General features: G+C 37.4%; 2 protein-coding genes across 5 annotated transcripts; one reads left to right on the top strand and one right to left on the bottom strand.

The window, feature by feature from the left end:
* Window positions 1–351: 351 nt before the first annotated feature.
* Window positions 352–11,839, bottom strand: pou6f1 (POU class 6 homeobox 1). 4 transcript variants are annotated; one of them, XM_042004988.1, is made up of 12 exons: window positions 11,476–11,839; window positions 10,701–10,793; window positions 10,110–10,189; window positions 9,601–9,790; window positions 9,375–9,511; window positions 9,058–9,283; window positions 8,632–8,876; window positions 8,386–8,514; window positions 4,592–4,825; window positions 4,247–4,382; window positions 3,994–4,162; window positions 352–2,662 (listed from the first exon to the last, which is right to left on the bottom strand). In XM_042004988.1, exons 4-12 carry the CDS (start codon window positions 9,779–9,781, stop codon window positions 2,320–2,322), a joined length of 1,800 nt encoding a protein of 599 aa, XP_041860922.1. In that variant the 5' UTR covers window positions 9,782–9,790; window positions 10,110–10,189; window positions 10,701–10,793; window positions 11,476–11,839; the 3' UTR covers window positions 352–2,319. The 4 variants fall into 4 exon arrangements, with proteins under 4 accessions (XP_041860922.1, XP_041860920.1, XP_041860921.1 ...); XM_042004986.1 differs by lacking the exon at window positions 10,110–10,189; XM_042004987.1 differs by lacking the exons at window positions 10,110–10,189; window positions 11,476–11,839 and adding an exon at window positions 10,912–10,961.
* A 1,103-nt stretch (window positions 11,840–12,942) lies between these two features.
* dazap2 (DAZ associated protein 2) lies at window positions 12,943–18,563 on the top strand. The gene is made up of 4 exons (XM_042003584.1): window positions 12,943–13,098; window positions 14,981–15,099; window positions 15,195–15,443; window positions 15,552–18,563. The coding sequence occupies exons 1-4, from the start codon at window positions 13,086–13,088 to the stop codon at window positions 15,678–15,680; spliced, it is 510 nt and encodes a 169-aa protein (XP_041859518.1). The 5' UTR covers window positions 12,943–13,085; the 3' UTR covers window positions 15,681–18,563.
* The last annotated feature ends 5,903 nt before the right edge of the window (window positions 18,564–24,466 follow it).

Genomic DNA, 24,466 nt, shown 5'->3' on the forward strand with positions numbered 1-24,466 from the left:
AACCCGGACACGTAACTGCTCATATTTTGTTAAAATAGTTAAGTGTCAGCATGTATATTAATTTATGTATGTAATAATTTTCACCTATTTTCTAAAATAAATAAATAATTAAATAATACTGGTCATATTAGTGTTTAGGTTTTATGTATTATTATCATGACTGTGAAAGAGATTATTGCATTAAATTGGCCAAAAATTTTGCAGGGTGCATAAAAAATAAAATAAAATAAAATAAATTAAATAAACACTTTTTCATGGAGGTCACTTTCAACTACAACCGACACAGATTGAAAATATACAGTATAAATACACAACAAAAGAGAGTGAGTAATAAAGAGAGGTTTTATTTTTCTGACTGAAAATGAAGAAACACATCCAACCATTGTTTTTCCTTTTGTTTCACTAAGATCTGATTTTTTTTCAGCATGAAATGAATATTAGCTTTTACTTCCTATAGAGCTTATCTTTTTCTCTATTTGTTTACTTAGTATATTAAACAATATCATATATTGTCTTCAATTATTAATCATTAATGTATAATAAAACATGACACTTGTGAAAATGTCTGTGGTTTGTATACTCCAATGTAGGCCTACAGTCTTTCAAAAGGCAAATATGAGGTGCAGGATAAAAAGCATCATTCAACATATGATTATACAAATTAAGGTTTTTAGTAATGAATGCATATTAACTTATATGTCAGTTTTTTACATTTCATCTGCATAAAACTTAAACAAATCTTAATAGGAAAATTGCAAATTTGCCAGTACTGCTACATTTTCGCAAAGCTTCATACTAATCGAGAGCAATAAAATGCAAACATTTGATTCGCTTTGCACAACAAATCTGAAACCTGGACCGCACATAAACCACTCATAACTCCTTCACTTTCCCTGCTGTCACTAAAGTGCAAACAGAGCTTGAAATAATGGCAAAAATGAAGAAATTTGCCAATATATGTTTCCTACAGAAAATAACTTCATTTTGCATATGCAAACTGTCCGCTATCTCAGTCACACTGAAAGTAATAAGACAATAATCCGCAAACTCCTTTCCCTATGCAGAACAATTAAATATAATTTATGATTCACTTGATCAGCTCAATTGATTTTGGGCTTAATATAAACATCTAAATAATCTGGCACTAATATTTTAGAAAACACGAGTATATGTATATATATATATATATATATATATATATATGTATGTATATATACACATATATATATATAAGGTTGACTTAATGACAGGCCAATTAAGCATCTTTTTCAAAATAACCTCAATATGGAAAATGCAGCAGAAATGTTGTCAGGTTAAGGGGAACAGTCAATGCAGTAAACAAAATAATATCAATAATAATCTCAAAGTATAACAAGCACATATAACAGAAAGAGGGAAAACAAAAGTGAATTCACACACATTATGTGTCAACCATGTATGACATTATGAATATTTGTACAATTCACTCACAAATAAACCAAACATCATCAAAATTTAAAATCACTTAACTAGTGTGGCACCTTAGACAACAGCGTGAGCTACAGTTTTAATTAGTATAACTTGTCCATGCAGCACAAGCTAGGACCCTCCCAACTGACATTCAGTGTGATCAAATTCACACAGCTGAAAAACGTAAGGTTTTTAAGTTCATCTTAGTGATTATCCAGTAGGAAATATCAGTGTTGATTGTCCCAAAACACTGGGGCCAGTACTGGGGGTCTGTAGAGAGCAAAGTAAGTGCTGAACGTCCTAAGCCAAATGACTCAGATTAAACTTATTGTATTGTAGAAATGTATTCATGTTTGCAGAGCTGCTCTATGACAGATATCACGTAGATACGGCATAAATGAGCAGCTACAACAGTCACATTAACCATTATGGCCAAAGCTTATTTCTCAAATATCAGCATAATGTCAGCCATTGACACAGAATGTCATACATGTGACCAAACATTAATGTGACTTAATGCACAGCCACTTAAAATAAGTCAAGAGCTTATAAAACCACTTATATAAAAGTTCATTAAATGTCTTAAACATGTTACCATTACTATATGAGATAAAAGGACCATGCAGTTTGACTTAGTATGCATCACACATAAATAATATTCACAAATGCCTTAAAACACAATTATAACTCTTTTTTTAAGTACTATTTCATAACATGTTATTACCTTCTTTTTCCTCAAAAACTTTATTTTCCTTCAACCTTATTGAGGATGAATTCAGAACACAATCCACGTGTGTGCCGTTGCATTAGGTGTTCAAATTCCCAAAAGGATAAGGAGGAGTGGAGAACTCTCCCAAAATTAGGTCGCTACTAAACCTGGAAGACATTGATCTTGCTTGTGTTCTTAAGTGTCTGCCGCCGGTTGCAGAACCATACTCTCACAACCTCTCTGTCGTAGTTTAGTTCACGGGCAATCTCTGTGATCTCCTGGCCTGTGGGCAAAGCATTCTTCTCAAAATAAGAGTTAAGAACTTCTATCGCCTGCGGGGTGAAACTAGTGCGCCGCTTGCGTTTTTTGGAAGGTTCACCACCGACAAACTCCATCAGGTTCTGCTGGCCTTTCTGGTTCCAATGCTCGGCTTCAGCCAGCCACTTCTCCAACACCGGCTTCAGCTTCTGAGCACTCTTAGGGGTAATATCCAGCTTTTCAAATCTGTAATATAAAAGAACGTTAACTTCTACATTAAGATATAATATGTATCATGGCCCCATCTAACAACCAAGAAACACAAATCTGACAAAGTTGACACGCTGTAAAATGCCAATTAAAAAAGGTTGTAATGATTTCCACATCTCATAAACCAATATTTTATTCATAATACCACATTAAAGATTAAACATATATTTTGATATTTTGAAATTGATATATTTTACTACTTCGTGAAAATGACTCATTACTCATTAATAATGACTCAAATAATGAGTCATTATGAAGAACATCATAGGACAGTGGCCCAAGAGGTCCCGATTTGATGATCCCTGATCTAGCTTATTATCAGCCATCAGTTCAACACCTACATCTCTGATGGTGCATGGATGCATTCACGCCTATGGAACTAGCAACCTTCACAACTGGAAAGGCACCATTAATCGTGTAAGCCTTGCATATTACATACAGGAAGACACACCACATCTATTACAACAGCATGACTTTGTGGTAGAAGCGTCCAGGTGCTGGACTGCCACCTACTAAAAAACCTTTGGTGCTTAATGAAATACAACATACAACACCGGATAACAGGATTAGATGTACTGCTGCCACCAGTTATAAATGAGCCAGTATTTTTCATGAAATACTGTTACGTTACTATTTGCTAAATCTTCTATGTTTTATTGTAAATAAGAGATTAATTTATGGGTTTTGCAAACCATTCACTTCTGTTTTTATTTACTTTTCACAGCATTCCAACTTTTTAAACTGGAATTTTAATGTCGTGATGCCCCAAAGAACTCACTTGGAGTTGGTTTCAGATCTTTTTTTACTAACATAGTGTATCCTTAGACTCTGAAAAGTCTATTTATTTCCATATTCAGATGACACTTTAAAATCCTTTGGATTCATAATAACAGTTATTATAACAGCTGTCATTGCTGCCTGCATCAAAATGGAAATATTTAAAACCCCAGCATGTCTGAGCACGACTGCAGTTCAGATGCTTAACCAGGATTTATAATTGTTAGAATTGAGGTTCTTGACCTTTTCCATAGAAGATCGTTTGATATGTTTAAAGTGGGAAAAGCCCATGTTTGACGTTATACATGCTGTCTCACAGGAGACGTTTCCTTCTCAGTGAAGCAGGTCCATCAGTCATGTTCCCCCTGTGCCTTTTCCCTGTTATGAGGAGTCAAAATGTCCCCTGTGAAGGAGGTCTGCCAGATTTCTGCTGATGTTTTATGAAATGAATTTGTATTTTCATGGTCTATTACAGGAGGAAAAAAAAAACCCTCCTTATGGAAGGCAGAAGGACTAGGGGAGTTGTTTACCTGCAAATAGCGGACTGGCTGTAGGCCGGACCCTCGGTTGCAGTAAGGGCCTGCCCTACTTGTGTCTGAGTAAGTCCAAGGGACAGCCGTCGGATCTTGAAATTCCTGGCAAACTCTCGAATTTCCTCCAGATTAATGCCTTCCTCGCTACTCACCGTCTGCTGGGGTTCTGCAGTTGAGGAGAATCTTGTTAAAAATATCTAGCAACATTAAATATATCTATGCTGTAGGGAGGAGAAGCAGGAGAACATACTGCTGACAAGCTGCCCCACTTTTGCTATGTCTCCACAGGTGACGGGCGTTGTGGAGGAGAGCATAGTTTCAGTCTTCAGTAAAGATGGCTGCGGTGCAATGACAACTGGTGACTGGGTGACACTTGTTACTGACACCTGGAAGAGTGCGAACAGTTGCAAGAAATATCCTTAAGTGTAACCCAATATTGTCCAAATGGGGGGAAAAAATTACGTTCAAGAACAGCTTGCAATTTGTCAGTTACCTGAGTATTTTTTGTGTTTTTTTTTTCACGTATAGATGCAGTAATAATTAAGTTCTTTTTTTAACAACACAGCAATATTCAACCTAATTCTAGTTCTCCTACCGGTGTGCTGGGTTTGTTAAGTGTTGGAGGAGCAGCCATTTTAGGCAAAACCGCAGCAGAAGTGGCCACAGCAGCAGGTCCGTTTCCTACAGTGGCAATGATTTGGCCCTGGGTGTTGAGGAGCAGCTGTGGGGCAACCGTCTGGACCTGCAGACTCTGAAGAGGGAGGGTGGAAGTTGCAGCACCTCCAGCCAGAGAGGCGGGGTTCACAAACAATGGGAGGGTCCCTAAGACCTGTTAGTATTGTTCAAAGAAAAACAAATATACACACACAATTTATTTTGAATTCAACATAGAAGCTGCCAGTCTGATCAAGCATCTGCAGGATGTAGTTAGCAGAGAACCTTCCATGTAAGCCCTGCAAGACAAACAGGCTGTTGGGAAACCCCGAGGGTGTTATGGTAAATCTTTAGAACATTTCATTGCTATCCTGAAAAGCCACTGCAAACATTTCAGAAATCCAGGACATTTTTCCAATCCACAATAGTAATTTCAGATGTAAGAAATGTTCCATCACAGAAAACATCACCGTGCAGATTTGGACTGGCAGCTTTTGTCTGAACAAGCCCTACTACTTCCTAGCTTGCACACCATCTTTATATTGTGATAATGTTTTGAATGAGCAGGACTATACCACAGTTTGCTGGGTGGTGCTGTTTATTCAGAAAATACAGGTTGTTTTACTGCGAGAGAACACATGAACCCCAGAGATTCACCTTTAAAAGCAATGGGCCTCATTCACCAATATCTTCTTAAGAATCCTCTTAAATTTGTTCTTAAATTGTACGTGAGAAGTTTTTTATAAACACCCTCCATCGGATTCATGAACATGTTTGTTGACTGCGGAATTTTTCGTATCGTCCATCTTAGACTGGTGAAGCTGAAAGGCTGAACCAGTCAACCCTAAACGCCCAAAGAAATGCTCATTTGACTTATGGGCTGCATGCAAACAGACACAGAGGAGAACCAGATGAGCAAAAATAACAAACATAATGACAAAATGATGAATGAAAATGAAAATGAAAAAATAACAATAAAGATGTGCAATGAAGCCTGATTCCTCGCTTCCTGACTTTTAAAGTGTTTATTTGATCATAAATAATCACATGGTGGGCTTCAAATTATATAAAAAGGGCTTTATATACAAACGGGTCATTAATTACTCCTGAACTTGGATAGCTGCCTGCTCACAGTGCTGTGGCTAAAGGGGAAGGTGGTACACTGTAGAATAAAAATTCATTACATAGCTGCTGTACCTTATACAGTTTGTGAAGCAAATTTCTACCTGCCGTGGCATCGTTTTAAGATGTGGTTCACCTACGGAGCGAGTGGTGCATCTGATGAATCCTGGAGGTGAGTCTGATAGGTGTTATTATCCAGGAAATAACCAGGATGTATTAACAAAAGTAATTATTATGATAAAAAGACACTGTTGTAGACCCTGACTGGAAGTCACAGGTGACTTGGAAATTTATGGAGTGAAATTCCTGTAGCTTAAGGAATGGATCTGGAATGATTGCGACTAGTTCTTGAATGAATGAAATGGATGAAAAATTGTTTAATTTTGCCAAACTATAATATTGGTATTGGTAAAGTGCAATATTGGTATTTATCTTAAATAACAAAATGATTTATACTTCACCAAAAAGTTATTTAAAAATCTGACAAAAACATTGCTGTAGTTTTAGTGTATTTTAATGAGCAGAACAGCAGAAAATAACACAAATGCTGATTTTGTTCGAACGTGTCGGCTTTCAGATGTTCGTAAGAGTCCTCCTGAGTGTTCGTAGGATTTGTTCTTAGCTAAAAACAAATCTAAGACATGGATATTTTGGTGAATACTGCACTTTTTGTAAAATGTTAGTAAGTAGGATTTAAGAACAAATTTGTTCATAAGAGCGATTGATGAATGAGGCCCAATGTTTCTACAATTCACACAGAATCACCACATTTCTGTCAAAATTAAAGACAAAATTAATGTAACTGTGAGCTTACCATTACTGTAAAGCAGGAAACCTCAACCCTGGTTCTCGAGGCCCACTATCCTGCAGGTCTTAGATGTTTCCCTGCTGCAACACACCTTTTTACAAATTAATGACTCATTAGCAAACTTGTGCAGAGTTTTTCAGAGAGACGTTTAATTTGAATCAGGTGTGTTGCAGCAGGGAGACATCTAAGACCTGCAAGATAGAGGACCTTGAGGACCAGGGTTGGGGACCTCTGTCCTACAAGATTTAAAAGTTTCCCTGACTTCGATTTGGGCAGAGCTCTGCAAATGTCTGCTGATTTAAGTCAGGTGTGTTGCAAAAGGGAAACCTCTAAAAGCTGCGGGACACCAGCTCTCAGGAACCAGGATTGAGGATCCCTGTTGTAAACCAGGTCTTTTCCCAAAACAAAAGAGATGGACTTTGTTATTATTTCTTAGATTACAACATTTTTTATGAGACCTTTTCCACTCCAGCATTTTTCTTTTCAGGCTTAAAACCATTTGTATTGTGTAACTAATTTTCCTCCCAGCCTCCTCACATTATTATGAACAGGTCCAACTTAAAGGGTGTGTATGGTTTCTACACATTTTCCATTTTAAAATTTCATACTATTGCAGACTATATATTTCTTTGACAAACATTTAGGGGTTTATTAATTATTTTTTAAATAAAAATGCCAACAAGTAAATAATAGTACAACTTAGCAGAGTGTCATCCTGTCAGATATCTGCCTAAAGATCCTAGTTCCAGACACTGTAGCTGATATAAATCAATTACAGTAGTCCCTCGCCATATGGCGGTTCATCTTCTGCGGTCTGGCTGTTACGCGGATTTTTTTTAAATGCAGCATTTTAGAGCATTTTATTTTAGAAAAAAAAAATAATCACAATTGTAATCACAATTCTAACCTGTAAAAATATCATTTAGGTTATGAGGAATGCTGTTATGGATATTTAAAAACCAGTCAGTAATTAAACAGCTTGCCACAGAGGTCCTGTTTGCATACTCAGACATATCAGAACTGCTCTGCTTTCATTAAAGGAACCTACACAACATTAAGTAAGTGATTTTGTGTTGCAGCTAATTCTAACTGCAGTTCAGTGAAAATAAAATCATAACTGTCAAGATCAAGCGCAACAAAGCTTCAATGAGCCGTACTTCTGGGAAGACCAAATAATGGAGCCGTGAGAGGAGACAATCAGTTTTTAAAGAAAAAGTCTGAGACTTGTTCCCTTGAAAATGTTATCAGTGCATCCTTGTTTCCTTTATCTTTACTTCACTCTCCCTTTTTATCTTTTGTTTACTCTCTCCTTTCTTTTGCCCCCATATTTAGATTGTTCTTAGAATAAGAATAATTACTGATCAAGGTAGTCAATATCAATGTTTTTAAAATACATGTACTCCATTAAGGCTGACAAGTGCTCTTATTTGCTTTTAGCCTGATTACTACAGAGGCAAATATGAGGCAGAAGTTATGTTTTCAGAGGCGTCTGTTTGTGTGTTTAGCAGCATATCTAAAAAAATTATGGACAGATTCTGAATACATTTTCAGGAAATCTCAGAAATGGAATAAGGAACAAGTGATTGGATATTGGAAGTGATCTGGATCACCACCTAGATCCAGGAATGTTTTTAAGGATTCTTTACTATTGGGAGATTGGGATAATTTTCCCATTAGAGCTTCTAACTCAACAGATAATGCCCAGAATTATTTTCAAAAAAAAAAAAAAAAAAAAAAAAAAAAAAAGACAATGGCTTGGGGAGGCCTGCTTCTAGTTAGATTATTAGTATTTTAATGGCACCTACCTGCCCCTGGGCATTTGTGATGATCTGGCTGGTGATGCCAGCCATGCCGGACATGGCACTGCTGAGGATGGGAGTCGATGTGAGGGAACTGAGGAACTGGGGCTGCGCTCCCAAAGAAGCAGCACTGATCTTGAGAGGAAAATAACAGCATGTTTGCAAAGCAAAAGGAAAATAAAACCATCACTCACACGAAAATTATAAACAGTGAAGAATTGCATGAACAGAGAAGGATCCTGGAGGTCTTACAATGGCAGGGTTGATGGACAGTCCCGCTGTCTGGAGTGCTGCCACAGAAATGCTGGGCTGAGACATAGTGGTGGAGGCTGAGGTTGCTTGCGCTGTTGCTACCTGAGCGTTGGTGACCTGTGTTGGCTGAGGTATCAGCTGCTGCATAGCAGTCTGCACCGGCTGTATGGAGGCTGTTTGAGGCTGGAACATTGTCTGTGCGTTTGTCTGCAGCTGAGTCTGGACTGAGTTCAGAACTGTTGCAGCTGAGAAAGACAGAATGCATCATGATTCCATATGTACTGATGCTAAGAACTTTTATGCTTATATTTCACTGTCACAGTGGAAAATGTTACTCATGTACCAATATGAATGAGGAAAAAATGTTGATAAGTCTTTATGCAAGTCACTAAGCAGAAATGATGATACATTTGTGTTGTGTTTTACCTTGAAGGCCAGCAAAGGGCAATTTAAGGAGGTTTCCAGCTGGGTTAGCTGCAGCCAGACCAGGGAGAGTTGCTACACTGGTTGTAGGCAAAGTGAGAACAGCTAAACCGCCCTGGCCACCGATGGAGCCAGCCATATTGAGAGGGATAAGCAGAGGCTGGCCCAGTGACCCTGTCTGAGCCATCATACCAGTCATCAGAGTGGCCAGACTTTCCTGTGTCAGCACCTAGTGTAGTACAGTACAGCAGAGAATTGCCTCAGTCAAGACAGAGATGAATAAGGAGAGTGCAGCCAGTGTGTAAATTCACAGTCAGTACCTGTGGACAGCCTTGTACAGTGAGGGGCAAGGCAGCCTGTGGCTGGGTCAGGGAAACGCTGATGGGAGCAGCAGGAGTCAACGTTTCGACAGCAGGAGCCTGAGCTTCTACAGACACCACCTGCTGCTCAACTACCACTGCAGGAGAAGAGCCGCTGTTGATTCTTACTGACATGTAAGAACTCCATCATGTACAGTATGTATCTTCTAGTTTGACCATGAATTACCTGTTTTACCGGCGCTCTGGGGTACTGTAGTTCTGTTCTGGGTGTTGCTGGCTTCAGATTGCTCTGTAGCTTGAGCCACCCCTTCCTCAGCTTTACCCTCACCCTTTCCATCAGTTGCTGATGACGGCAAAGATGCGTCAACTTCTACTTCTAGTACCCGAATAGTCTCATGGCCAGACATGACAATAACCTGTAGTGAACAGGAGCAAATGACTCAAATGCCAAATAACCTGCCAACGAACTGATGAACTGTACGTGTAATTGTTTTACTAGCTAATTAAAAACTTAAAAAACAATGTGTCTCACTTGACAGATGACCTGAGGAGGTCACAAAGTTTGTCTGCTTTTAATATTTCTTCGCTCTAATAGCATGTAATATATCAGTACTGACTCAGCTTATGATTCATATTATGAAATAATGAAAGACCTAGCAGAGAGGCAGGAAGACAAACTGGGTTGGAGGACAGGGTGCAGAGGCACAATGCAGGAATAGAGAGGATGATGCATACCTTGTGGTCTCTGGCAGGGAATTTCAAAGTGCAGGATTTAAATGGCTGAAAAAAGACTTCTGCTGTCAGACAGTGAATGGCTAAGGAGAACAGAGAAGCCGAGCACATGTTAGGACACGATGACACAAAACAAAAAGCAAACCAAAAAAAGAAAAACCACTTGAAAAGTGCATGAGTACACCAAACAATGATAAGAGCACATCAGCCAACAAGCAACTCAAGCAATGATGCGTTCAAGCTCAGCTCTGTGCATCCACTAGAGCAATGCTTTGGTTTGTTGACTATTTCTACACAGAAATTTACTAGCGAAAAATCACAATTAATTATTAAGCATTGCAGTTAAAGGACCAAAAACCCCCACAAGCAAAGAGCAGCAGGCATTATTCAGCAATAAAACAGGGGAGTGTCCAGGTCTCAATGGACTGCTGCATAGCAGTTAATTTTTTTGCAATGCGAATGGGACATGAGGGATGAGAGGAGCAAACAGCAGTGAAGAATTTAAGGGCAATGCAAGTTATCAGTGTCAGGCTTGGCTCACTGTTATTATACTGAAGGTCCTTCAGTGCTGCCTGGGAAATAGGTGAGTGTTACCTGCTCATTGACTGTAAGCGGGGCAGCTTTGGCAGGAAGATCCTGGGAGTTCATGGCTCGCTGCACCTCCACTTTGGCTGTCTTCCTGGCATTCTGTGTAAAACAAGCACTATTTATTAATCTTTATCCCACTCTTAATTTATGTTGCAGCCATTTTTGGCATAAAAATTAAAAGGCGTAGTTTTTATGGTGATCCTTGTTCTTTCATAACAATTTGCACTTTAGAGACAACTGCTGCTTAAACAGACCAACGTGAGAAATATATTTCTTTTTATTCATGGCTATTATTGCCATTGCAAAGTCAGACTATTTTAAGGGGCCTATAAACAGGCCATAAAATGATGCACTTAATCTGAAATAAATTAAAAAAAAACATAAGGAAACACTCCGCACGTGAACACGAAGTGGTTACAAATTCACCACAGATGCCAAAAAACACCCAAGATGATGCGTTTCCTGCAGCGAGGCCTCGTGAGAAATGAGGATCTGTCAAAACTTCAGCGGGTGTTGATGGGCACCCCACCCCCATTCTGGCCAATAAAAGTCTCGCCGCGTCGGCCACTTTTGAGTACAAGCACCAAGCACAGCTGACAGAAATCCCCTCAACCCGTGCCGAGAGATCGAATATTATGTATTTCCTTCTCTTTATCATAAATATATAAATTATGCTAATTACGAGCATTGCATATTAACCAAAACTCATTTCCTCTCGCCATTTCGCTGCTACGCGCGAGGACCGAGCTAGACCACAGTCCAGTTATTATATGCAACTTACCGCGTAAATACAGCTTATTTTTCGTAATCCCCCGTGCTTAAAAGGGTCCTTGTCACAGTTTGTTTCAGTCACACATAATTAGAAATTCATCTCAGCTCCCAGACAGGCGCTGTGACCGCACACAAAAGAGACGTATTTGCATTGATAAAGAGGGCTGCAATGTTAGGATCTCCTTTCTTCTAATATTTAATGACGATGCCCTTTCTGCAACTGTTCAGAGAGTAAAAAATCCTTGAGGTGTCTCACAGAGTCCTATTTAAGCTGTAAAGTCGGACAAAATTGCCTCAAAATAGTCCTTTTGCACTACGTCATGAACATAATTTATGCAAGAAAAAAATCTTGCATTGAAAAATGTCTGCCTCGACTTGAGCGGTGCCATGGTTCTCTTAAAGGGGACGCAGCTCACAGAAAAGCCGAGCCGCGCGCAAAAGACAGGCAAAGACCCCTTCATGACTGCTTCCTGACATTGTTGTGTTTAACTGATGTGGTATATTTTGCCGTGCAAGTCTCTTCTATGCATTAAAAAATAAATAAATATGCATCAGTTATACTTACAAAAAGTTTACATGTTTTGGTTACATTTTTTTTTTGCCTATTGAAATGAGTAGCTTTAGAAATGATCTGAGCAGAACATCCTTCTGGTTGTGACAATCAATGCTAATCATTATTATTTCTATCGTGGCAAAACACCTTTCATTTATCTTTTTTCTTCTTTCCATCTTTATGTCTGTTGATTTTTGTCAAACAAAGAAATACGGAGTTGAACTACTTTAAAATACTTGCTACATGATTAAATGTATTGCGTGTATAAATTAATTGATTAAAAACTGATCAAGCAAAACAGTCAGAAATGTGATGATTTTTATCTGTGAGGTCATTAAACACAAATTTTGGGCCGATTGAAACGGGTGCTGTGTGCTGTGTTGTTGGCCAAATGATTAATCATTTATTTACATTTGTAATAAGTCATTTCGAGCATTTTACAAGGCAAAATCCTCATTTAGCTGCTTGTGATTACGACCCCGGGCACTTGAATATATAAATATTCATGTACAAAATTAGATTATTGTCTAACTGCACAAGCAATTGACAATAACTTTTCTCTTTTTTATCAGTATAAATATGCTTAACATTGTATATAGTGGATGGACAAAATATTATTGGACATTGAGTTTGGGTGAATGCGGTCGTAGTTTTAGATCGGTTCAGTCTATTTTTCTTTAGTTTCACATTAGCTTCAACGACGCCACTTTAATTATTTAAGCGTGTATTACATGATGTTACCGCTATAACAACTATATCAATGTCTAACTATGTAGTTACATAATGCTTAATTTAAATTAAGTGTAGCGATTGCAAAAGTACTCTCTCTTCAATATTGAGCTTGCTTCCGTTTCTACCAGTAAGGGGCGCACGCGCGCAAGTGAAACTGTACGTGCGTCCAACCGCAGATAGAGAACGGGTGACGTAACCACTTCCACAACAACAAGAAGCTAAGAAACAAGGAAGTGGACGTTTGTGTCAAGCCGTAACCTGAAATAAGGCCGTGACAAGAAACGCAGAGCTCCGTTCAACCTGATATTCCACAGCCTTCGGAACAGTCCACAACAATGAATAACAAAGGTATTTCTTCAGACCATGTTTAGTTAATCGGTCAACTGTCCGCTTTACGACGTTGGCGTTAAAACCAAAAACGGAGAACTGTCATTATGGCTATTTGAGGCGGACTTCACGTTTAGCTACGTACATAACAATAAACTGACGCCTTATGGGAAACGCACACGTTGAACCGAGACACTTATCAGTTACTAGCTTTTAACAATGGATACCTAAATTTACCGTCACATTGTATGCTTTTATCATCATTGAACAGGTCACGTATTTTCCATCCAGCTAGCGTCTTTTTAAAGGCAAATCTGACATGACTTCTCTGTGTTGGTTTTGTGTTCTTCCGTTTTGTCACCATGTAAGCTAGTCTCAATAATTCCTTTGGAATTTGGCCGTTTTAATTGCTATTTGGTGTATAAAAAGATCATTTTGTATTAATAAAAAAGATAATTCTATTTCTTTTATTTTCTATTGTCTTGTTTTGTCAGGATGGCAGACAAAGAAAATATTTTTTTCTCATTTCCTTTCCTTTTTTTTTTTTTTTTTTTAAATATAGCTGGAACCAGATAATGTTTGCCATTTTGGTTCAATGATTAATAGACTACCCAATGTGGCATATTTTCTGTTATTTAACCACTTGGTTAACAGTAATCTCCTCAATTTCTTTTGTTTCTGTATGGATATTATCAGCTTTCAGGTCCCCAGAAGCAATAATTGGTTGTGCGTTTCTTTTTTTTAATTTTTTTTTTTTTTTTTTTTTTTTTTTTTTTTTTTTTTTTTTTTTTTTAAATTTTCAACACACAATTTCATTTTACAGATATTAAAAAAGGTTTGTCCTTCATCACAGGAACACTCAATAGGAATTATTTGAGCTTACCATGATGATTTTAGGTGCAATATTAGAAACTCATTATTATTTATTTCCATTTAAAGCTACCAGAAATGTCACATTTTCATAATTATTTCTGTATTAGTCTGTGCTTTCTTTTAGAGGCACCAACTGAATGTTTTAAGATGGTTAAAACACTTGATTTTTTTTTAATAAACCCACCCACTCTTCCCAGGGCAGTTTCCGTTGCTTTGTGTCATATGTGGACTTGTGTGTTGCTGCAACAACTCACTTCCCACAAGACTACAGCAACATTGACATGGTATATTAAAATGCAGCTGTTTATCAGTCACTGCTTATGATGCTCTCACACAATATAGGTCAGATAGGCAAAGATTGTTGTGTGTATCTAATATTTATACCAAGATACAATAAAATTAGGCTCTAGCTAAAAGTAAAAAAAAAAATCTAAATTTCTCTTAGTATTTGGCATTCAGTCAAACACAATTTGTCATCTCCAATGACAATAAAGTTATGAACTTAGTGACAAAACCAAACACCATAATATTGCTGTAAGCACATTCATCTCTTAAGTTTAAAAAAGTGAGACCTCAGTACCTTGGAAAATGCATTTGCAGCAAAAAAGTCAAAGTTAAAGGCACTAATAAGATTGAATAAACTTCAAATTTATATAAAGTTATTTGCATGAAAAAAGCACGCCATGTATAATTAAATTATTGTGCAGTCCTTAGAATAATAAATTATATGATACATAAAATACCTTTAATCTTTTGTTGGCTTTATTTCAGGTAAGCCACTGGAACAGACATGACCTTCCACCCCTTGAGCAATGCTACATGTGCTGAATTTCTTTCTGTTTTTAATTATGGCTACTCAAACTGATGCATTCTTGGCTGTTTGTGTGACTTTTTATTGTTTTGGCTCCTGTCTGATGTTTCAGACTTTTATTTTTTTAGTGAAGCACTCGCTCACTTGACCACAGATTTTTGTGTCTGTCACTGTTTGGACTGTAAGTGTTTGCTATAAAATGTTTAAAATGTTTTGCAGGTTCATATCCACAGCAGGCTGTGTATCCTCAGCAGAGCAGTGCACCTGTATACCCTCCTGCTATGCAAATGTCTCCTCAGGCACCTCCTTACACAGACACACCACCTGCATATTCTGAGGTAATTGTTGCATTTAAAGGTAAAACAATAACAGTAATGATTCTGAAGTGTATTAAATCTGATTTTTGTTTTCTTCTGTTCATCTGTGTTTGCAGATATACCAGCCCAGATATGTGCTTCCACCTCAGGTGCCTGGTCAGGTGCCTCAGATGTCCTCCCCCTACCCTGGTGCTCAGGTGTATATGCCCATGCAGCCACCCATGCCTGTTGGACCAGTGGGCCAGAATGTCCCCATGGCTTACTACCCCATGGGAGCCGTTTATCCACATGGATCAACAGTGATGGTGGAAGGTGGCTTTGATGCTGGTGCTCGCTTCTCAACTGGTACCAGTGTCTCCATTCCAGTGAGTACCTGCTTAGCTAAGTGATGTAACAAAACCATGGCTTAAAAAAAAAAAAGACATCTTAGTGAAGTTGATCGATTTTCTAACTTTATTTCTCACCTTCCCTAGCCCCCACCTCCTGGACACCCCCCCAACGCAGCTCAGCTGGCTGCCATGCAGGGTGCCAATGTTGTTATGGCACAGCGCAAGAATAACTTCTTCCTGGGTGGATCCAGTGGAGGCTATACCATCTGGTAACAGCAGCTTTTCCCCTCCTTCGTCATGCCTAAACCGTGACCCCATCCCTGATGATACCCCAGTTCTTATCCCAAATCATATGCCTCCCTCTTCAGGCTGCTTGGCCATGCCACAATACTGATTTCACCTAACGGAATGTAATATTTTAGAGCCCTTGTGAAAGGTACAGTACTCCACTTCTGACCTAGTGATCAAATGATAAACCTCACTGCCGACAGAGGTCGAAAGCAAATTTTTAATGTTGTAAAATTCATTCCAAAACTCCTCATTGGATCTAATCTCTTCAGCCATCACTGATTGGCCTTCATTCAGACATCTATGCCAGTTCCAGAGACCCACTCTCCTTTGATCAAATGGTCACAAATATAATTGAGGTGTTCTTGTATTCATGTGAAACTACGTAGATAAAATGTTGAAATATCAGACCTGCATTATATAGTTTAGCTGCTTTATGGTGAAAGTGAAATGCAAAGTTACAAAGTTCCTGTTAAAACGCAAATGGAAAAAAAAAAGCCATTTATCGTTTGAAAATCTTTAGTGTAGTTCACTTAATAGGTATGTAATAGTTTTTGTGTAAATACCAGTATGATGATCATGAGATGTTACATCTCGGCTATACATTTAAAAAAAAAAGGAAAAAAAAAGTCAGCATCCTGGATGCTTTTAGGTAGAATTGTCTTGTCTTTTGCACAGTATCAAAAAAATGCCACATCAAATTTGTTGCACAAGGAACTGTCTGAGAGAGAGTTCAATTTAAATTCATGTAAATTAAACACATTCAATTTAAAACTAAGTTCAAGAAAATGTTGAATTCAGTATCTTAAGTGGTTTACTGTACCTTGTTGGGCAACTTGTAGATGAACATAGTCAAGTGCCAAAGAGCACTGGGGATAGCCCTAAATTGAAGCAAATTAACTTCAGTAAACTTAAAGGAAAGAAATTTAAGGTAAATCCAAATAGTAAGATGATAAGGGGTGGTTGGTGTAACATTTTAGCTTTTTATGTATCCTGTTTCTATTCCACAGTCGGATACCCAGAGCTTATCCACTAAATGTTTTATTAAACAGATTTCAAGAGCTATCCTTTTTTTTATCATCATTTCTTTCACACAGTCAAATTTAGTATAGTCACATTTAAAAGTTCTTTGTCAACTTAGAAAATATCACCTTTTATGATGACATTGGTTTATAGTCACAAAGGTTGAAGGAGACATTTCCTTTTTTCTTGATTTCCTGTCCACTTTCATGTGATTTACACAAGTAGCTAGGCTAATAAATATGGTAGTATAACCAATGAGCTGGTTGTACCAAAGATTTGGTCTACAGTGCATTGATGTTTGGTTGGGACTTTGCATTTTAATTGTCACAATTTAAAAACAAACATATCCTTGAACAACAAGTTGTGACACTGTTGGTCCCTGGAACCTTCAGTCTGCCATGACTGCAATTGCTAACGTGTTTGTGTCACTCTGTGTGGATCGCTTGCATTTTTGAGTTGCTGCATACTTTTGCACCTTTTTGCTACGTACTTTTTTATCTGAAATGCACTGCTAAGCAAAACTGAGATGTTGCACACTCTCTTAATTTTTCATCAGTATCTAAGAAAGCTGTGACATTTTCAAACAACTTTACATTTTGAAATACATCCAGGTTTATGTTTGGTTTGTTTTTTTCCATTTTGAAATAATTTCAATTTTATTTTTATTTTTTTTTTAGTCTGAAAGTGTATGCAAACTTTTTTGCAAAGAAGCCACATAACTGTCAGCATGTTCGTTTCAAAGCCAGTTTTTATGCTTTGAAATATCTTCACATTTTTACAGTATCTGGTAAATTTTAATAAACCAGCTGAAGCTTGGTAAGTCATCGGTATGAATACTATCAATTAATATTTGTAAATATTCTTCATTGTGGCGTCAGTGTGTCACTGGGTATCCGACATATTATATCAAGTTTTAACAGCTGTGGCTACCAGAAAACCACTTTCAGCCCACATTTAGTGATTCCAGTGTTATTTAAATCCAAAAGAACCTTTTCTGGAAACCCGCTTCATTCATCTGATGCAACGATAAATCCTCACAACAAAGCTGCCGCACCAGATGTGACTGACATGTCACACTTCTTTTATAAATCTTCAGTGTTCATTCATTTCTATACAGCTTCTCTGGGGAAAAGGCCACAGTTTTCAAAACTTAAAAAGTATCATTCAAACAAATGCTTTCTTTTTTTTTTCCATCTCTGCTCTGATTGTAAAGCAGCATAATGGTGGCTTCCTTTCAGCAATATGGAGTACTGTAAAGTACAGCTGACCAGTAGATGCTATGCCAACCACAGCCAGCAAATGAAACACTCTTTGTTGAAGGATTATGGACATTTATAGTTCAGGGATTATCTTTACAATATTTTGCAAAATAGATGTATGTACTAAAGTGATGTGACGGACTTTGGTACACATTCTATCTTTTAAGATTACTAAAGGAGATGAGTGTCACTACAGTTTGCTGAGACATGTCAAAGATGGAATCCTTTGAGGAAAGTACTTAGGTGCACTTAACTTTTTTATACTAAACTTAAAATTTAAAATGTAAGTTTAGAATAAAGGTTATTTTGGAAATTTGAAACGTGGAAAGTTTCTTTTATTCACATGTCTAGTGTTTTATTACAACCGTGCAAATATTTCAGTCTTGTCTTTTGGAAGTAGGTAACACCTGAGATTGTGGTTGTTGTAAATTTATTTTTTTTGTTGTTTTTCTTTTTTCCAAGGCTTGATCACAGGTAAATAGTATGATCAAAGTTTAGCAGTATGTCTAAAAACAAATGTGTAACAGAATGCAATAATTTGCACGTTAATTAAATTCCATATTAAATTGACATTAGTACAAAGAGACCAAATCAGTTATTGTATTTTTTTGTAAATATACACTCATTTTTTAAATTTGACTGTAGAACTTAGGTAGGAAAAAATGGCAAATTGTCTTGTATCTATTGTGGCTTATTGGCAATTAGTATAACATTAAAATAATGAATAAGTGGCTGAAAGCCATGTTAAAGGGGTGATTTATAGATAATCCACAGATGTGCCTCAGTAGCGTGAATCTGCGCCTCTGAACTCCAGACAAGTATGTGGTTTACTGTGTTGCTTCTTTCCATCTGCCGGATAAACTTCTCCTCCTACAGCAGCACAAACGGGCCATAGGGAGGAGTATATCGCTAAAATGGAGGGTAAAACATTAAACAATGCTCGGACACAGTAAACATCGGAGCGATTGATGTTTGCTGTGTCTTTAATATTTCACAAGCTGTCCATGCACAGAGAAAAGTGATGAAAGAAATGATCTGCTGCTTTGTTCAGCCAGACATGATTTTATTTACCAGGTTCGGGTAGCGTTGTTGCTCAATATTATCACTGCCATGTCGTGTTTGTATGAGCTATATGGCTGAGTCAGGTAAATATGCTGCTTTTGCAGCTTTTTCTCAGTGGGACATCCAGGACATTGCATTTATATTTTAAAACATAAACTACCAGTCAAAAGTTTGGACACATTTTCCCAGTAAATCTAATGGGAAAGTGTGTCTGAACTTTTGACTGGTAGTGTATGTATTTATGCTGGTTTTGATCACTTGTTGTAAAATAACCCTTTCCAAAAATTACTACAGATGAAGAACACACCAGATCACCGGTCACAAAGATCCTCCAATACTTAATAAATGTTCATTTGAAAATATAGGTTAAAAACTGAGTACTGTATATTGTGTTGAGGATAGGAGAGGTATGACTGTGAAGATGAAATCTTATTTCTAAACCATTACAACCTATAATTGGTTTGGCACTGATTTTTTTTAAGTGCAGTGTATAACAAATCACCTAAATCAACAAACAAAGGTCAACGAGAGAAACATTCAGTATATCATTAAACTGTTTCTGTTGGTATAAAATCACTTTACTAAAATAACTTTTTATTCTCTTATGAGAAATTTATGATTACTTGCCCTGGCTCCACATACATGGCAGCTGCCACATTTGTACCATTTTTACTACGGTGCCTCGGAATGGACAAACAACTCTGTGTGTGACATGAGAAATCCTCTGAGCTTCAAAACTGCAGTACCAGATTTGTTTGATAGGTGCTACAGCACCATTTGGGATTAGTACCGCCTATACATTTTTTCACAAATTTGTAGTAACTTGTAGTGCAATCATGCACCTGAGGCCACTGGACCCACTCACAGATGAAAACATGTTCACATGTGGAAGAATGCTGACCACTGACAGCTACCGTCTATTCACAACTATGCTTGGCATTAGAAACCATTTCTATGTTCATCTTTACTACTACATATCAATTCTTACGAACTGTACCTTTAAAACTAATATAACACCACAAACCTATAAAAGTAACCCAGTCATCCGTCCATTGTCTATCCACAGCAGCGTCACAGGGGGGCTTGGGCCTATCCCAGCTGTTACCAGGTGATACAGGGAACATCCTGGACAGGTCATCAGTCCATCAAAGAGAAAGCACCTCACACTCGCTCTTAGGGAGAATTTATAGACACTAATTAACCTAACATGCATGTTTTTGGAGTAAACCTAAGTACCATCCTCTCACCAAAACATTAGTGTTCCAAGTTCTACTGTTTTCATTTTATCTTGAAGGGTAAACTCATGACCACAGAGGCTTTGAATAACTAAATAACAATGCAGTGTTACATAAGAACCACTTGTGCTGTTTTATTGCCTAATATGTGTAATAATGGCTAGCATATTCATCTAAAATGTGACTCAGAATACATGGAAAAGTATATGTAGCTTCCATTTTTACTGATGTAGCAATACCAGCTATATCAGCACCAACTAAAACATGAGTTTTAGTTCAAGTTATCAATTTTGCATGGCAACAACAGAATACTCTAGAAATAATACTCTTTTGTAAGGTCTTAAAGATCATCTGTATTAAACTGACTTAGCTTTGGACTTAGCTTTGTAATGCATGCTCATTCCCTAATTTCTATTATTTATGCCACCATAGAAACTGCATTTCTTTAACTTTTTTTAGAGTCCCAAAAGTTTTAGAGGACTCAGAAATGCAATAAAAAGGTATTTAAATGAAAAGTAGGAAATTACCTCATCATATGCATCCTATGTTGGGAACAAGGTAAATGAAAAGTAGGAAATTACCTCATCATATGCATCCTATGTTGGGAACAAGGTAAATGAAAAGTAGGAAATTACCTCATCATATGCATCCTATGTTGGGAACAAGGTGCTGTACACAAATGATTGTTGGACTGTAGCTGCCTTGTTTTAATGGTAGCTAGACTGGAAGATCATTAGAGAGAAAGAACAGGTTGACATGCAGCAAAGGGCAGCAGGTCAGGACATCAAAGAGCTCCAGCATCCAACCATGGGGTCACCACACAACTAGTTGAGGTAAACATTGCCCTGTTTGGAATTTTTTCTTTTTTTTGTGAGTTGATTAAAGAATATTGTACACACTTTAATGACATTAATCCAAAAACAGGTTTATTGCCTTCCTTTCTTTTATAAGAAGTCCTCAGTAACCATGTCTGATAAAGATTTATGGTACATAAACCACATGCAACACAAGCAAACAAGACCTATCGTGTCCAACCATCTTACATTCAAGAACAGGACATTTGTTTTTAAACAAGCTTATAAAAACTGCATAGTAAAATCAATATAAAAGTAACAGCCCCACACCAACACTGCAACACTTCTTATATAATATTTGAGAAAAGCACATTATGTCTAAAAGAAGCTAATATTTCCAATACTGAGAAAACTAAAACATGGCAGATAAAAATGTCACTTTAACACATTTTACATTGATTGCTGCTGCACATTTTCTGATTTAATTAACTGACCGCAGACATGTAAAAGTTCCCACCACCTGTTTCATGCCCAGATCTGCTGTTCTGCTCACACCTGTTACCCATCATCTGCTTCACGTCAGTCAACACTCATTCATGCAGTCACGTTCCTATTTTTGGTTTTACTTGTGTTTTCAGGACAACATCTTAAACATGGTTCTCTGCCAACTGGACAGCCAGTAGCAGCCTTTCCAACACATGAAATAAGCAGTCTTATTAGCATTTTTCCACAGACCCCAAATCTCTTTTAAGCCTCATTCATGTCCAGTAAATCGTCCACCTGATTCATATGAAGTATTCCTTCTTTTCACTTGCAGCCTGGCTGCTATGCTCCTCATCGGGGTCCTCTCCTGGAGCGAGCTCTCCTGTCGTCCTGTAGTCTCCTTTGTTGTGGCAGAGATACCGGTAAAGCAGGAAACTCAAAACAGCTACCGTCAGCAGGATGAGAACTATAACCACTGAGAAGGATTTGGACAAATTCAGAACATTTTTCAAACTTTATGCTATTAGAGTAAATGTCTGCGTAAATTACCTGCAATAACTGCGGAGTCCGAATTCGAAGGAGGTGCTGTTGTTGTTACCACTGTGGAAATAAACTGAATTAGTATTGTGCAGAATGAGTATTTGGTGATGATTAAGACATTTAGAGCAGATGTGTAAAACACAATGTACTCACGCCCTGTCACAGCTGTGCTTTTATATGACTGGGTTGTCAATTGCTCCATATCTGTATCTGGGGAAGGAAAAAAAAAAAGGCATGTTAAAAATGTCATGCTATCTCCAGCACACAGCCTGCAGAGAGAGGCTTGTGTCACTGCATGTTTTGTGTTGTGACACAGTAATCTGATTATTAAGGGCCAGGACTGAAAAGCCTCTGTCATTTTGTTTTTTTACTTTACTGTGGTGAAATTTAAACATTCCTCTGAAATTATCACAAGAACTGGCCTGCAAATTTGTAAAAAAAAAAAAAAATAATAATAATAATAATAAATAATCATTTTAAAAAGCAGCCAATGTCTAAAGTAAACATTTGAAAATCATTTACATACAAAGAACTATTAATTCAAAACCATTTAAAAACATTACAAGAAAATCTGGCTCCTTAAGAGGCAGAATGTAAAGAAAAAGTGATGCTTGAAGACTGCTATACAGAGCCTGTACATTACAGTTCACTGAGTATTTACTATTTTTTGTTAGCTGGGTGGGCAAAACTGGAAATCAGAATAAACACAGAGCTTACCATCCGGACAAAGAACATTTTACTTTAAAATCTGATGCATTTTTAGACTGTTACTAGCAACCTTTAACAGCAGAAGTATTCATTAGGTGCCAGAATGGGTTCAGTCTAAGCAGTTCATGGCATTATAATTAATAACCACTATGCAGTGTAATGTCAAATTAACTGGGATTAAAGTAAATTACAAGGTTACTAAGATTACTCATTACTACATTGTGCATACAATTGTACAATTGTACACATTTGATTGACAACACTTACACTTGATTGTTCAAATAAATATGATCAAAGCCAACTTTCAGATTAAAACCCACAAAAATATTCCATAAAATTCCTGATTAATAATATTCAATAAAAAAATATTCCATTTGCTATATTTTAAAACAAAAAAAGACTATCAAATAAGCATAATTTACATGAAAATAAAACCACGAAATTTCTATTAAACGATTCCCTGAAGAACTGTGACAGGTCTTATGTAGTAGGGCAAAAACATGTTACATACTTAATTTAAAATAAATAAAAAGCCTCAGTGGAGCAGTTTCAAACAGGAAGAGAAACGTTTTCAGTGCAGCTAATTTAAACAGAAGAAGAAGAAACAGGTCACTACTATGCGCTGCAATCAATTTTTAATTGAATAAACTAGATTAAAAGATTGACTTACTATTCATTGTTACAGCTGGTTGATTCGATACCTGAAAGAAACACAGAAACTGTGAAAACACAACAAAGCTGGACTTCCGTTTAAACTTTCCTGACGTGTTAAGCTAGTTTGGATGCACAATTCACTATCTAGCTTAATCTCTTTGTCTTGTTAGTCAATTGTCCTGAACTTTACTTGTTCGCTGCCATATTCGCTATTATTTCACTTGTCTGATACAAAGCCTGACGCATTTTTGGGTCAAAAACAACATATGAACCACACCTTCGCGTGTAGTTTACACGTCGCTCAAACAGCTAATCAATCAGACATTGTTCATTGCAGCTGTTGTCTGCGCTTACCTGCGGGCGCAGAAGAGCACGAGCGCGTCACGAAAGCTGACCAACCGTTAACCCAGGCTAACTTTTACGGTGGAGAAAACTAACACACGCCGCTATTTTAAGTTCGGACTCCAGACGCCCTGCGACTGTTTTGAGGAGTCTGAAACCGCGTCTGTGAAATACAGTAAGTACAGAAAAGTTTTCCCCCACTGCACTCGTGAGTCAAGCGCACGCTCTCGGTTTCCGCCCCTCCTTTTCCTCCCTTTTTTTCCTTTCCCCCTTCCATGTCAAAGATCGTCTATTATGACGATATCACTGTGTTTCGCAGTTAGTAAAAACTGGCTTTCATGTGTTTTTCTCCTTTGTTCTTTAGTATTTTTTTAAAAAGGTCTGTGGTGTGATATTATTAATATTTGATTATGTTTTTAGTTTGACCGCTAGTATACTAACCTGATGTTTCTAAACGGGAACACAAAACGTTGCATAAAGTTTCCTCCATTAACATGTATATAACGTGTGGGTTTTTTTTTTTGCTAGGTTTATAATGTTAAAAAATGGAGCCAGCAATGCTCTGGGTGGGCAGAGCATCAACCAAAGTCTCAGAAAGGTGAAGTCAGACACCCCATATGTTCCATGTAAAACATTGAAAGAACAAATCCTGACTACTTGTAGGGTGGGGC

The sequence above is a fragment of the Melanotaenia boesemani genome, chromosome 13, assembly GCF_017639745.1.
Source record: "Melanotaenia boesemani isolate fMelBoe1 chromosome 13, fMelBoe1.pri, whole genome shotgun sequence".
Classification (NCBI taxonomy): Eukaryota; Metazoa; Chordata; class Actinopteri; order Atheriniformes; family Melanotaeniidae; genus Melanotaenia; species Melanotaenia boesemani.

Excerpts from the sequence above, each read along its gene's own strand:
- pou6f1 (XM_042004984.1), bottom strand. The coding sequence starts at position 10,217 with ATGTGCTCGGCTTCTCTGTTCTCCTTAGCCATTCACTGTCTGACAGCA. Across the intron at positions 4,163-4,246 it reads AGTGGGGCAGCTTGTCAGCA|AACCCCAGCAGACGGTGAGT; the intron begins GTATGTTCTCCT and ends CCTCAACTGCAG. Across the intron at positions 2,663-3,993 it reads AGCCAGTCCGCTATTTGCAG|ATTTGAAAAGCTGGATATTA; the intron begins GTAAACAACTCC and ends TTTATATTACAG.
- dazap2 (XM_042003584.1), top strand. Across the intron at positions 15,100-15,194 it reads CACCACCTGCATATTCTGAG|ATATACCAGCCCAGATATGT; the intron begins GTAATTGTTGCA and ends CTGTGTTTGCAG. Across the intron at positions 15,444-15,551 it reads GTACCAGTGTCTCCATTCCA|CCCCCACCTCCTGGACACCC; the intron begins GTGAGTACCTGC and ends CACCTTCCCTAG.